At 38.9% G+C, this 12,838-nt stretch overlaps 1 protein-coding gene across 5 annotated transcripts in view; it reads right to left on the reverse strand.

The window, feature by feature from the left end:
* The window catches only part of MARK1 (microtubule affinity regulating kinase 1), a 142,097-nt gene that overhangs the window by 56,775 nt on the left and 72,484 nt on the right, over nt 1–12,838 (reverse strand). For all 5 annotated transcript variants that reach the window (XM_060091423.1, XM_060091420.1, XM_060091421.1 and 2 more), the window contains exons 2-3: nt 8,504–8,707; nt 7,174–7,227 (exon numbers count right to left, since the gene is read on the reverse strand). Coding sequence is in view for 4 of the 5 variants with exons in the window: in XM_060091420.1 (XP_059947403.1) it covers nt 7,174–7,227; nt 8,504–8,707 (258 nt within the window). In the remaining variant the exon portion in view is untranslated. The remainder of the gene's footprint in view (nt 1–7,173; nt 7,228–8,503; nt 8,708–12,838) is intronic.

Below are 12,838 nucleotides of genomic sequence, written 5' to 3' on the forward strand. Positions count from 1 at the left end.
TTTTTTTGATGGTGGAAAAACCTGTTCTATTTAGAAGTAGTCAAGTGGACATGGCTTAGATAATCCCCATTCTATTTACTCTCAAAGCAGCACAGCCAGGGGCCGAACACTTATCATCCTCTCTCTACCAGGCCTGCTCACCATGCTGCCCTTGGACTCATCAGTGTCACAGGACTTCTTCACTACTTCCTTGATCTTGAGGCAGATGGGGAACAACTCTGTGGCCACGGGGAGCTTGACAAAGGCTGTGGTCAAGCTTGTTCCCCCCAGGAGAGCTCTTCCAGGCTGTCATCAAAGTCATAGTAGACTGAGCTCATAAAAGGAGGGTGACGTTTGTTTGTGCCTTTTAACACAACCTTTTTGGCCTTTCAAGTACTTTTTTCTGATTTGGGTTTGAGGACGGGCAGAAGGCCTTCTTTACCTTTACCATAAACTGTAAAAATTCGACCTATATCTCTGACAGCAGTTTACTGGCCTATTAATGTGGAGTGTGGGTGCTGTGCTGTACCCTGCAGGTGACGTTCGGCTCCAAGAGATAGTTAGGACCTTGTCTAGACTTTGTCTTGGAGACGCCAGTCATGGAGCTATATTAACAGAATCTTATAGGTTTAACTCTCAGTTTTTTGTTTTTTTTTTTTTTTTTTTTGCGGTATGCGGGCCTCTCACTGTTGTGGCCTCTCCCATTGCGGAGCACAGGCTCCAGATGCGCAGGCTCAGTGGCCATGGCTCACGGGCCTAGCCGCTCCACGGCATGCGGGATCCTCCCGGACCGGGGCACGAACCCGTGTCCCCTGCATCGGCAGGAGGACTCTCAACCATTGCACCACCAGGGAAGCCCTAAACTCTCAGCTTTTTAATTTCTAGGATCACCATTTCACTCCTTTTTTACTTGAGGCATCGTATTGGGACACCAAAATATTTTATAAAGTTATTGCTAGTACCAGTATAACAACTTAGGCTAATTTCTTAAGTTCTTCCCATGAAGCAGTAGTTCAGAAAAAGAAATCTGAACATAATTAAATTAGTATATGTTGATGATTTCTAACTAAAAAAATAAAATGATTGTTTAGTATTACTTCCAAACTTGACAACTTATAGTCAGTTATTCATTGCAAAATAATAGGCTGTGCCACTTTGCCAAAATTTGTCTTCATATATGAATTATAAGATTCTTATTTCTTATGAACTGGTACCAAGTTTATAATACTAGAGTCTTTCCCAAGGTCTTGTACAACTTTGGGCTCAGTTGGTGCTAAGTAAATAAAATTGTTTGAGATACCAAATCAAATAATCTCAGAGAGAAGATACTAAACATAAAATAGATTAAATTTGAAAAGATGTCCAATCTCACTATAAAGAAATCATGGAAATTAAAACAAGATACCATTTTGCTTCTATAAGGTTGGCAAAAAATTAAGAAATCTGATAATATAAAGTGCTGACAAGAATGTAAAGCAAAAGTAAATTGCATATGTTAGCAGAAGTAGAAATTGATACAGCCACTTTGAAGAGCAATTTGACATTACTTAATACAGTTGAGGATATGCATGCCCTTCACCCTTATTCTTGTTGGAGAGATATACTCTTCTACACATCTTCACAAAAAGATATACATAATAAGAATCATTGCAGCATTGTCTGTAACAGCAAAAACAAAAAGCTAACTAGAAAAAAAAAAGAAACACTAAAACAACAGGAACAATCTAAATATAAACTAACAGAAATGAATTAACTGTAGTAGATGTCTATTAAGAAGAAAATGGGTAAACTGTGGCTTATTTGTACAACGGCATATAATAATAGTGAAAATAAATGAACTAGACTATATATACTAACATGACTAAAACTGTAAGACAATGCTAAATGAAAAAAGCAAGTTGCAGAATAGAAAGTTTAAAAATAAATAATACATAGTATTTCATGTACAGATACACATGTGAAATTTTTTAAAAAGAAATAAATGGGAATAAGACCAAATTCAGAATAGTAATTTCTAGGTAGAAAAATACAGGAATAGAACCAAGAAATGGCACACAGGACTTCAACTGAATCTGTAGAATTTTATCTTGTAAAAAAAAATGATTAGAAATGAAAACATTTAGTCCAATAAATAAATATCATGAGAAAGCAAGTTTTTTTAAATGGGAAAGATGTTTTGAAGTTTCCATCCAAAAATTAAAAATAGACTAGTGTACTGTATAAACAAACTGAACTTAGAAAAAACAGGAGTATGACTCAAAGTAACTAAATGCAAATATGATTTTTAAAACAGCCAGACAGGGCTTCCCTGGTGGCTCAGTGGTTGAGAGCCTGCCTGACGATGCAGAGGACACGGGTTCGTGCCCCGGTCCGGGAAGACCCCACGTGCCACGGAGCGGCTAGGCCCGTGAGCCATGGCTGCTGAGCCTGCGCGTCTGGAGCCTGTGCTCCGCAACGGGAGAGGCCACAACAGTGAGAGGCCCGTGTACTGCAAAAACAAAAACAAAAAAACAAAAAGAACCCAGCCAGACAGTTAGTCTAAAATTCATAGGTGATTTAAAGATTTCTAGCTTCCTCCATTTCCAAGAGAAAATTCTTCTATATCTATTTCAGAAAATATTATATACTTTCTTGAGAATACAGAAATAGATGTATGCTTTACAGCCAAAAAAGACCAAGCAATTAAAACAGGTCTTCAGAGTCAGAGCCAGAATATAAGAATCGAAAGCAAAACGCAGGGACTTCCCTGGCAATCCGAGGTTAAGAATCCGTGCTTCCACTTCAGGGGACACAGGTTCAATCCTTGGTAGGGGAACTAAGATCCTGCATGCCACGTGATGCAGTGAAAAAAAAAAAAAAAAAGCAAAATCCAAACAGTACTACTCAAACCAAAACAAATAAAAACTAAAGTGATTGTTTATGAAGATTGTTTATAAATAATTCTTGGTTATGAGTGCTTAATTTTAAGAAGGGCAGGGGGATTTAACACTGTTGTTGAGACAGGAAGCTTTCCCTGAAGAAATGACTCTAAGGCTGAAATGTGAGAAATGAGTAAGAATTAAGTGAAGAGGGAGTGATAAAGGATTATGCATAGGGTGGGGTGAAAAGCTGGTAGCTAGAATAAAGAGTAGGAATAGGAGCAGATGAAAGAAAGTCAGTGAAGTTGGAGGAGGAGGGGGTGAGGAGAGCAGGGAGAAGCTGGGGAGAGTTGGTGGACCATGGGGTGGAAGAAGAAAGTAGGGCCTGTACACCATGTTAATGAATTTGATTTCTAGACTACAAAGAAAATGGAAAGCCAACTAAAAGCTTAAATAGAAGGATGACATAATCAGACATATTTTGCATCCTTGATGACTTTTTAAACTGTGTGTGTGCATCCGTGTGTGTGTGTATCTGTGTGTGTGTGTGTGCGTGCGCGTAGGGATTCAAAGTGCAGAAAGACAGGTTAGAAGGCTACTGGGGTAGTCCAAGGGAGAGATAATAGTAGTGCTCTCTAGAGGATCATGATGGAAAAAGACAAAAGCAAACATTCTCAAAAGATATGTAAGAAATAAAATCAGCACAACTCAAGGTCAGATTAGATGGTGAGAAGGAAGGAGAGGGAGGGGTCAAGGATAACTCTGAGGTTTCTGACTTGCTCAACTTGGGGACAGTGTCATTCACTGAGAGAGGACACTGGAAGAGCACTAGGTGGGCAATGTACCAAACAGGTGGGGTGGAGATCATGAGTTTAGTTTTGGACATAATAAATCTGGGTTATCTTTGAGGGATTACAAGCAAACGTAGGGGAGGTCTGAGTTGAAGATATAAATTTGTGAGTTTGCCTACCAGTGGTAATTTAAACCAGAGTTACCTTTGAGACAGCCTAGGAAGAGAATACAGAAAGAGAAGTCCTAGGCCCGTGTCTTGTGAAACTGCAACACTGAGTGGCCCACAAAAAGGACAATGAGGGCTTCCCTGGTGGCGCAGTGGTTGAGAGTCCGCCTGCCGATGCAGGGGACACAGGTTCGTGCCCCGGTCCGGGAAGATCCCACATGCCGCGGAGCGGCTGGGCCCGTGAGCCATGGCCGCTGAGCCTGCGCTTCCGGAGACTGTGCTCCGCAGCAGGAGAGGCCACAACAGTGAGAGGCCTGCGCACCGCAAAAAAAAAAAAAAAAAAGGCAATGAGTCCACTTAAAGGAAACAGAAAAGGAGGGGCCAAAAATGCAGAGGAAAACATAAGGAGAAATATAATCTTCTTTCAATAAAGATGAAGAATTAATTAATGAACACATGTATTGGGCTCCATGACGTGTAGCTTGAACCACAAGACAGTTTCCATTTCTAGTTTTACTTTTTTTTTTTTTTTTTACTTTTTATTTCTATTAAATTTAAAAAATCCTAAGTCACGATCATTGATTGGGGGAAGGAACAAAGCATTGGGTGATGTGTCAGAGACGTTCAGATTAATTACTGGATCCAACCTTACAAAAGCATCTCTCCAAGAAGACTATGCACAGCTCTCAGACAAATTCTAGGCTGCTGATCTAATCACACTAAAAGGTTAGAAGACTGGAAGTTTCAATTTGAGAGTTAATAGCAATGGGTTCTTAATATACTCTTTGGATATGCTTGTGTTGGAAGGTATTCTTCATATTTGGATGTAACATTTGTATGTTAACCTTGACCAATAATTTGTCATTGAACCCTTTGTCCAATAACTAATGAGGGCTAAAACAGGGTTTAGGAAAGTCCGATTTTTGGTCAGTGAACTGCTTGAAATACAGTTTGGTCTTTCCAGAAAATCTGGTTATCTTCAACATTTAAACTGTTGATATTTTAGCTAGACATTAACATTATTGATATCACCTTTTTTTTTTTTTTTTTTTTTGCGGTATGCGGGCCTCTCACTGTTGTGGCCTCTCCCGTTGCGGAGCACAGGCTCCGGATGCGCAGGCCCAGTGGCCATGGCTCACGGGCCCAGCCGCTCCGCAGCATATGGGATCCTCCCAGACCGGGGCACGAACCCGTATCCCCTGCATCGGCAGGCGGACTCTCAACCACTGCGCCACCAGGGAGGCCCTGATATCACCTTTTAAAAGAAACTTGTTTGAACAACTTCTCCCTCAAATCCATTGTATTTCAATGTGAAAGATATACTTCCCACCAATTCTTCACACTGTATGCTAAAGAAATATCTTTCAATAGCCAGATTTTATGATAGTCCCTGTTTTCAGTATTCCTTTAAAACCGAATCAAGATCAGAAGTTATGTTACTGACCACAGATGTCATGGAGAATGAAGCAACGAGTGACTGGGCATTAGGTATTATCTTATTTATTCACATAGCAGTATCATTCCTTGTAGTATATATATTAAAAAATTCAGTAATGATTCAAAGACAACTTCTGCAGTCTACAACCCAGCTCACTAAATGCTAACCCTTCTCTTTTCACTTAGGTTTTCACTGATCCACAAAAGAATTGGTCAAGACTTTTCCTTCAAATGATCCACACACATAAAAAAGAACTGTATGGAAGAAGTACTCAGCACGTAAGTGGTTTTGCGCAGCTACAAAGTGAGATATGCAAATTAGCAAATTTCAATCTTTCCTTTGCTTTTATTTTTACAGATTAAAGAAAACAAAATTGCCATCATTTTTTATACACCTGTTTGGAAAAGCAACCATCTATCAGCAAGATTAGTGGAATTTATAATAGAAATTACATCAACAAGTATATTTTTTATCTGAATAACAGTCCACCTTCATGTCTGCATGTCCACATGTTTCAATAAGCGTGACTTTGGTTCTACAACCTTCTCTGGTCCCCCCTGGGAAAGACAGAGCGGGGGTCACATTACTGTGCCTCCAACGAGCACAACAGGCCTGGACTAGTTCTAAATGTCACTTAAAATCATTTAATTTACCAGATTAACCCAGGAAAAGTGACAAGGCTAGGTGGGCCATGGACTGGGCCACTGGGCTGGTATGTAGTCTGCATTGTAAAAGGATTCCCAGGAGAAGGGCAGGCAAAAATTTGTCCACTGTGGCTCTAGTCCAGGAAAACACAGCATCTTTGGGTAACTCATCTGCCCAGGGAGGATGCCTTTTTATAACGCATACCACTAAATCATGATTAGCTGAAAGATGGGTGCTGGAAGTTTCTCCCAAAAAACATCCAATAAAGTATATTATCTCATACTCATAGAGAAAAAAAATCCAGCAAACTTTCATGTTCTCACAGATGAGAAATACTAATGCTATGAAAAATGATATTGGTTGTCAAATTTAAAAGGAATCTCAGTAAGTACAAAGACAGATCTCTAAGTAGAAATATATAAAATAAACTGAGTTGTCTGGCACTGAGACAAGTGGAAAGTCTTGATATCACAGACCCAAATTTTTAATTTAATGGTAGAATCAGAGCAGGTGTAGTTAAACATACTATACTAAAATTTTCTTATAAAATTCTGTTTTAGAAATCCAAAGTTATTTACATCACACTTACATATGAGACCACGATTCCATTATATTCTAATAAAAATCATAATGTACTTTATATATATATATTATACATAAATATTATATAGTGAGCTATATACAAACATATATGACATAAATGTTAAAATATTTGCTTCATTTTTAAAGTACTAATCTGAGAAAAATTTCCCACATAAATAACTAATGAAGCAACATGAAACAGCTTTACCAGGTCAATTCCCATCCTAACTGCTTTTTTTGGTCCCTCTCCTGCTTTATATTTTCACCCTTTTAAGAAATGGTCGTATCTTTTATTGTAAGTTAGTTGAAAGACTTGTTCTTGTGGAAGAAGGAAGAAAAGCAAGTGAAGCAATAAAAGGAAACCCACCTATGGACAACAGTATCTCATGAGCTGATTTTTAACGAAGCAGAATCCTTACTACTTCAAAATATTTGATATGAAAATTTTTATTCTACTGAATTAAAAGACATAAGTTCCTCTGATACGGTACATGCATTTGAGTAGCAGATATTTTTCAAACAAACACTTGATAAACATTTTTTAAATATTATTAAATGTAAATATTATGTTTTATATCAAATCTTTTCTTCATATATTAATGAAATGTAGTATTGTATGTAACAGGAAGTTTAGAATAACTGACTTTACAGAGTATCATATATTAATTAATAAACTCGTATTCTAATTACTTACTATTAAAATAATTAAATACCTTTTGTAGACTGGTAGGATTTAGCTGAGTTTTGTCTATTATTTTCACAGCAACCTACAAAAGAGAGAATCATTAAAATATATTTGAGAATACATATCTTAATGAATAAAATTTATAAGGAAAACATCTTTTGTTTCATTCCTAACTAGATATAATTTAGCTATGTTTGGTGTTCACATAATTGGATGGTAAAGTTTTGATAATTAGGCAGCCTTAGAATATATTCTATTGACCCAAGTCTTTAACCTATTTGATTCTGAGTCAATGAAATTATACCTTTGTTAAAGTTATTCCAGGTTTCCCCTTTCAAAGTAAAAATCATCTGTATCTTCATCTTTTACTCATGATCTTGATAAGTTACACTTATCAGAGGGGAGAGGCTTATGAACTTTTAGTAAGTTAAGTATTATGTGGGTAGAGAGATTGGACACCCTAACTTCCTTACAGCAAACTAACAAAACAGATTTAAATGTCCTCTAGGTCTCTGTCTAATACAGCCTGTGTTCCAACAGCTCCTGGGGTCAAAATGGACAGAGAGGACTAAATTTAACCATATGTGACAATAATATTATGTATAGAACAAAATGGAAACTTAACAAAAACATTTTATGACAGGTTTTTCATAATGTCCTAACTGGATCCAGTAAACATTATATAATATAGAATGTTAGATGTTTAACTATTTTTAGTCTTTATTATATAAATTATTAAATATATTAATTATTATTTTAAAAACAAGTTTTGTTATATAAATACATCTGATTTGAAACACATGGGATTTTAGAAACCCGATTCTCTTATTATCTGAGAAAAACATCTGTAAAACACTTGCTCAATGTGGTTTCTAAATAGATAAAAATTAGTGGGTGACTTTCTACACATTTATACCTAATTTACCTCAAGCAGTAATTTAAAAAAAATTTTATTGAGGTAACAGTGGTTTATAACACTATATAAGTTTCACATGTACAACCTCATTTTCTGCTCCTATACTCACTGCAGCTTAAGCAGTAATTAACAAGAAGTTATCCTAGCCCTGTTCATGGGGTCGGGTAAAAATCAGAAATTTTTACAGAAGCCATATAATGAAAGACAGAAGTCTGAGAAAACCTCATCTGCAGCACATCTGATTTATGAGATGCTAATACATAAGGACAATTCTTCTGTGCCATGTATAGATAACTCTATCTACATACATTCCATTCACACATATCCCAGTGTTTACCATATTGCAACTGTTACTTATTCCCAGAATCAGCTGTAGGAAAGCTTTTGTAACTAGACTCTGGAGAGGTCTAAGTAAATATTAAAAGGAATCATGAAAACTTACCTCTCTACTAGTTAGAACATGTCTTGCCAATTTCACTTTAGCAAAATTTCCCTTCCCTATTGTTTTTTGTAAACGGTAATTTCCAATGTGAGGCTGTTCATCTGTTGCTGACGTAATGGAGTTTCTACACCGAGGGATGTTCTGTCTGCTACTTGATTTGGTCGGCTGGATGTGGGGTTCAGTATACCCATCCACAGATGTATGCTGAGAAAAAGGTTACAAGGTTTCACAGTTAATTAAACTACATTATAAAAGGATAGTTTAAAAAACTACAAACAATTTTCATCAGTAATTCATCTCCAATGAAAATAGATTGTACTACACGATTTTAAAACATTTTGAGCATTCTGTTCATAATTTCTACTTGACTTTAGCTCCCTTTGCCAGTGGGAATATAACCATTTAAAATGAAATGGTCTGCATAGCTTTAGGTATATGCTTTTGATTTAAAACAAATACAAGTGGTTAGATAGTCAAGAGCCCCAAAGACCATTACTCCTGAAAGGGTGTTACCCCTGTGGGTTGAGAGGACAACACAATCCAAGATTGCTTCATTAAAATGGCAGAACGTCTTCAATGCCAAGGCAAACAACCTCCTGAGTATGGCTCTGTTTCTCTAAACCAGCCCAAGTACTCGTTGGGTTCACTCCTTCATTTGCTGGGCATATAACTTGGCCAGCTGACCTAGCAGCTTCCCACTGTAGGTACACACCTCTAGTCAATTCCTGCCCAGTCCCCTCACCACCTCACTATGCCCAAGCAGGAGCTATCTACAGCCCCGCCTGAATCCATGACCTAACATCCACTGCATTCCTCTTCAGTGCCCTTCTCAAGGCAGAGATGTCACTTTGTCTCCTAGTCTCACGCTAGCCCACAATCGTACTGAGTAGCTGACTCTGTTCCCCTGCAGGCTCAGCACCTCAAGTCCCAGGTAAAGCTGCCTAAGGAATGCTGTTTTCCCAGCTCTGATTGTTCCTGCTCGTGTCTAGTTTTGTCTGCATTCTGACATAAAAAAAATTTCTCGCTCTTTTTGTGAAAACATAGAATGTAACATCTTTGTCTAACTGACATCTTAACAATAGCTGAAGATGAGTAGAACAAATTAGCAAAAGAAGGGGATAACTTTTATTTGCAAAGTAACTAATTCAGACATACATTGTCCCACTTACACCACCAAAAGCTTGTCTAAAAAATTTTGATCAGAAATTTCTTAAAGGCAGCTTCGAAGACGACTCCGTTTACGAACCTCACGCAAAGCATGACTCACGGTCATTTCTCTACTTGTTATTACTTTCTGATTTTTTAAAAAACTCAGCTCAGGGTTAAAGGATTTTTTGTGTTTTACACACACTTGCAGCCTGCAGCCTCAGTCTGAGTTAGTGTCCTTCTGGTGTATTTCCACAGCAAACTGTACTTCCATGGATCTCAGCATCCATTCCACTGCACTGTCATTACGCATTCACTTCTTTGTCCCAGCCACCCTACCACAAGCAATCTGAGGGCAGGGATGTTTTCTTTTTAACTTTATATACTCACCACATTGCAGAGTGCCAGATACATAGGAAAGATTCAATAAATCAATAGCTCTCAAAGTGTTGTCCCTGGACCAGCACCATCAGCATCATCTGGGAACATGTTAGAAATGCAAATTCTCTGACCCTATTCCAGACCTACTGAATAAGAAACTCTGGGAGTGGAGTCCAGCAATCAGTGTTTTAACAAGTCCTCCAGGTGATTCTGATGCAGGCCAAAGTTTGAAAACTACTGCAGTAAATAATGCAAGAAGGTGGTAAATACAAAGTTATTCATTGGCTCTCAGAGACTTTTCTGTTATCCGAGCATAAACAAGAGATTTTAACTATAATCAATTTCTAACAGTTAACAGATTGCTATAATATTTCCTACAAAAAATACTTCTCTACCTGAACTTGTTCTGTAAGGACTGTGGATCTAACACTCAAAATTTAATCTCCTTCTCAACAAAGCTTTCTATGCCTTTTCATAAAGCAGAGTCGATTACCCCTCTCTTCTGTTTCTATCTTTATACCTAGTAAAAACTTCTGTTACTGAACTATCACACCACCTTTTAAGTCCTGTCCATGGTCTGTTTTCACTGTTAGATCTAAAGCTCCTTAAGCCCCAGAAGTTAATATGGTGTTAGGCACAAAAAAAGACACTAAATACATACTAGCTAAGTTGAAGAAGTTTAGGGTCCTTGTGCTCCTGACACCTATACTCAGAATGACTTCTGAGGAATGATGATTCCTTCCTGTCCAGATCTTTGATGCGTATAACAGCAGGATGAGTTAAAATATGAGTTGTAACCCAGCTCCCCATGCTGGTTGCCGAGTATATCCTCAAATAAACCAAACTATGACAGACTGAATTATTAGCTCCAAATTTTCGCAACCTTTGCCAGGCAACTTTCCAATGTTCTCCCACTGAGGATAGGATATAGTTCTCACTCTCTGGGCATCCAGTAATGTGATTTACTTTGGCCAACAGAATGAGTTCAGAGTGGGGCTTCCCTGGTGGCGCAGTGGTTGAGGGTCCGCCTGCCGATGCAGGGGACACAGGTTCGTGCCCTGGTCCAGGAAGATCCCGCATGCCGCGAGGCAGCTAGGCCCATGAGCCATGGCCGCTAAGCCTGCGTGTCCGGAGCCTGTGCTCCGCAACAGGAGAGGCCACAGCAGTGAGAGGCCCACGTACCGCCAAAAAAAAAAAAAAAAAGCTATCAATTACTGAAGGGTTACTGTGTGCTAGAAGCTGTATTAGATATTTTACATGCATTACCTCTTCTAATCTTCACAACGGCTCTGTCAGGAAGCATACCATGATGACCTGTTTTATTTATTTATTTATTTATTTATTTATTTATTTATTTATTTTTGGCTGCATTGGGTCTTCGTTGCTGCACGCAGGCTTTTCTCTAGTTGTGGCGAGCGGGGGCTACTCTTCGTTGTGGTCCACAGGCTTCTCATTGTGGTGGCTTCTCGTTGCGGAGCACAGGCCCTAGGCGCGTGGGCTTCAGTAGTTGTGGCACGCGGGCTCAGCTGCTCCATGGCATGTGGGATCTTCCTGGACCCAGAATCGAACCCTTGTCCCCTGCATTGGCAGGCAGATTCCTAACCACTGTGCCACCAGGGAAGTCCCTGATGACCTGTTTTAGAGATAGGGAAAATAGTGGCTCAGAGAGGTTATGTACCATTAGACCCTGACCCTTCTAGTGTTCATGCCAGGTTCTACATAAATATCAATTAAAGTGCATATATGTGTATGTTTGGGGTGGGTTGTGATCCTTATGGAGCTTCTAGCTCCATGTGCTTTTCTCTGGATAAAAAATTTCAAAAGCAAAAGCAAACAAAAAACTAGTGGACGTATTTTATGCTATTCCTAACATTGCTAGTGTAATGGTCATCTAGAAAGTTACCAACTCCCAGGAATAATATTGACCACACTAGTAACATATCAAAAAGAAAACTGGCATTCATTTCATTTAAACTACATAGTGAGTAGAGTTAGCCAAACAGCTGGAATTCTGAGGAAATAGAGATGGTTGTCCTATTTTTGAAAAATGAGATGGTTTATGCTCTAAGTGCAAGTAAAAGGAAAACTTTTGTTTTGTTTTGTTTGCGGTACGCGGGCGTCTCACTGTTGTGGCCTCTCCCGTTGCGGAGCACAGTCTCTGGACGCACAGGCCCAGCGGCCATGGCTCACGGGCCCAGCCGCTCTGCGGCATGTGGGATCTTCCCAGACCGGGGCACGAACCCGTGTCCCCTGCATCAGCAGGCGGACTCTCAACCACTGTGCCACCAGGGAAGCCCAAAGGAAAACTTTTTATTTGGGGTGCAGCTTTTTAATTGTGTAAACTTTTCTGACTTTGTTGTTAAAACCGGAAAGTAGCCTGGAGACTACAAAGTTCAGGGCAAACAATGTGGTTTACAAAATCAAAGCAAAACAGGCACCTTAGAAGTCAATCAGCATCTAAATTTCCACAATTTTGCTCATTGTATTCATGCCATAGGTAAATATACCTTGAAATTAGGTCCCAATTTTAATTGCTAAACTCAGATCCTCCCACAAGGATGTATTACACTTAGGTATTTTCCTAGGCAAGGAAGATGTTTTTCCACATGTTGCCTCACCTGCTTGGATAAGGTTTATTTCTTTTCATTATTTTCACTATCCATCAATGATTGTCAAATCAGATATTAAAAAGGACAAGTACTACCTCTCCCCAGACACAGAATTAGTCACAAGTGAGTAGGAAGCACTCTCCCACACGGCACTCACAATGGAGTTTGGGAATGCTGAGTCAACAGAAAGTCATCAAAG

This window comes from Mesoplodon densirostris, chromosome 2 (genome assembly GCF_025265405.1).
Source record: "Mesoplodon densirostris isolate mMesDen1 chromosome 2, mMesDen1 primary haplotype, whole genome shotgun sequence".
NCBI classification, from domain to species: domain Eukaryota; kingdom Metazoa; phylum Chordata; class Mammalia; order Artiodactyla; family Ziphiidae; genus Mesoplodon; species Mesoplodon densirostris.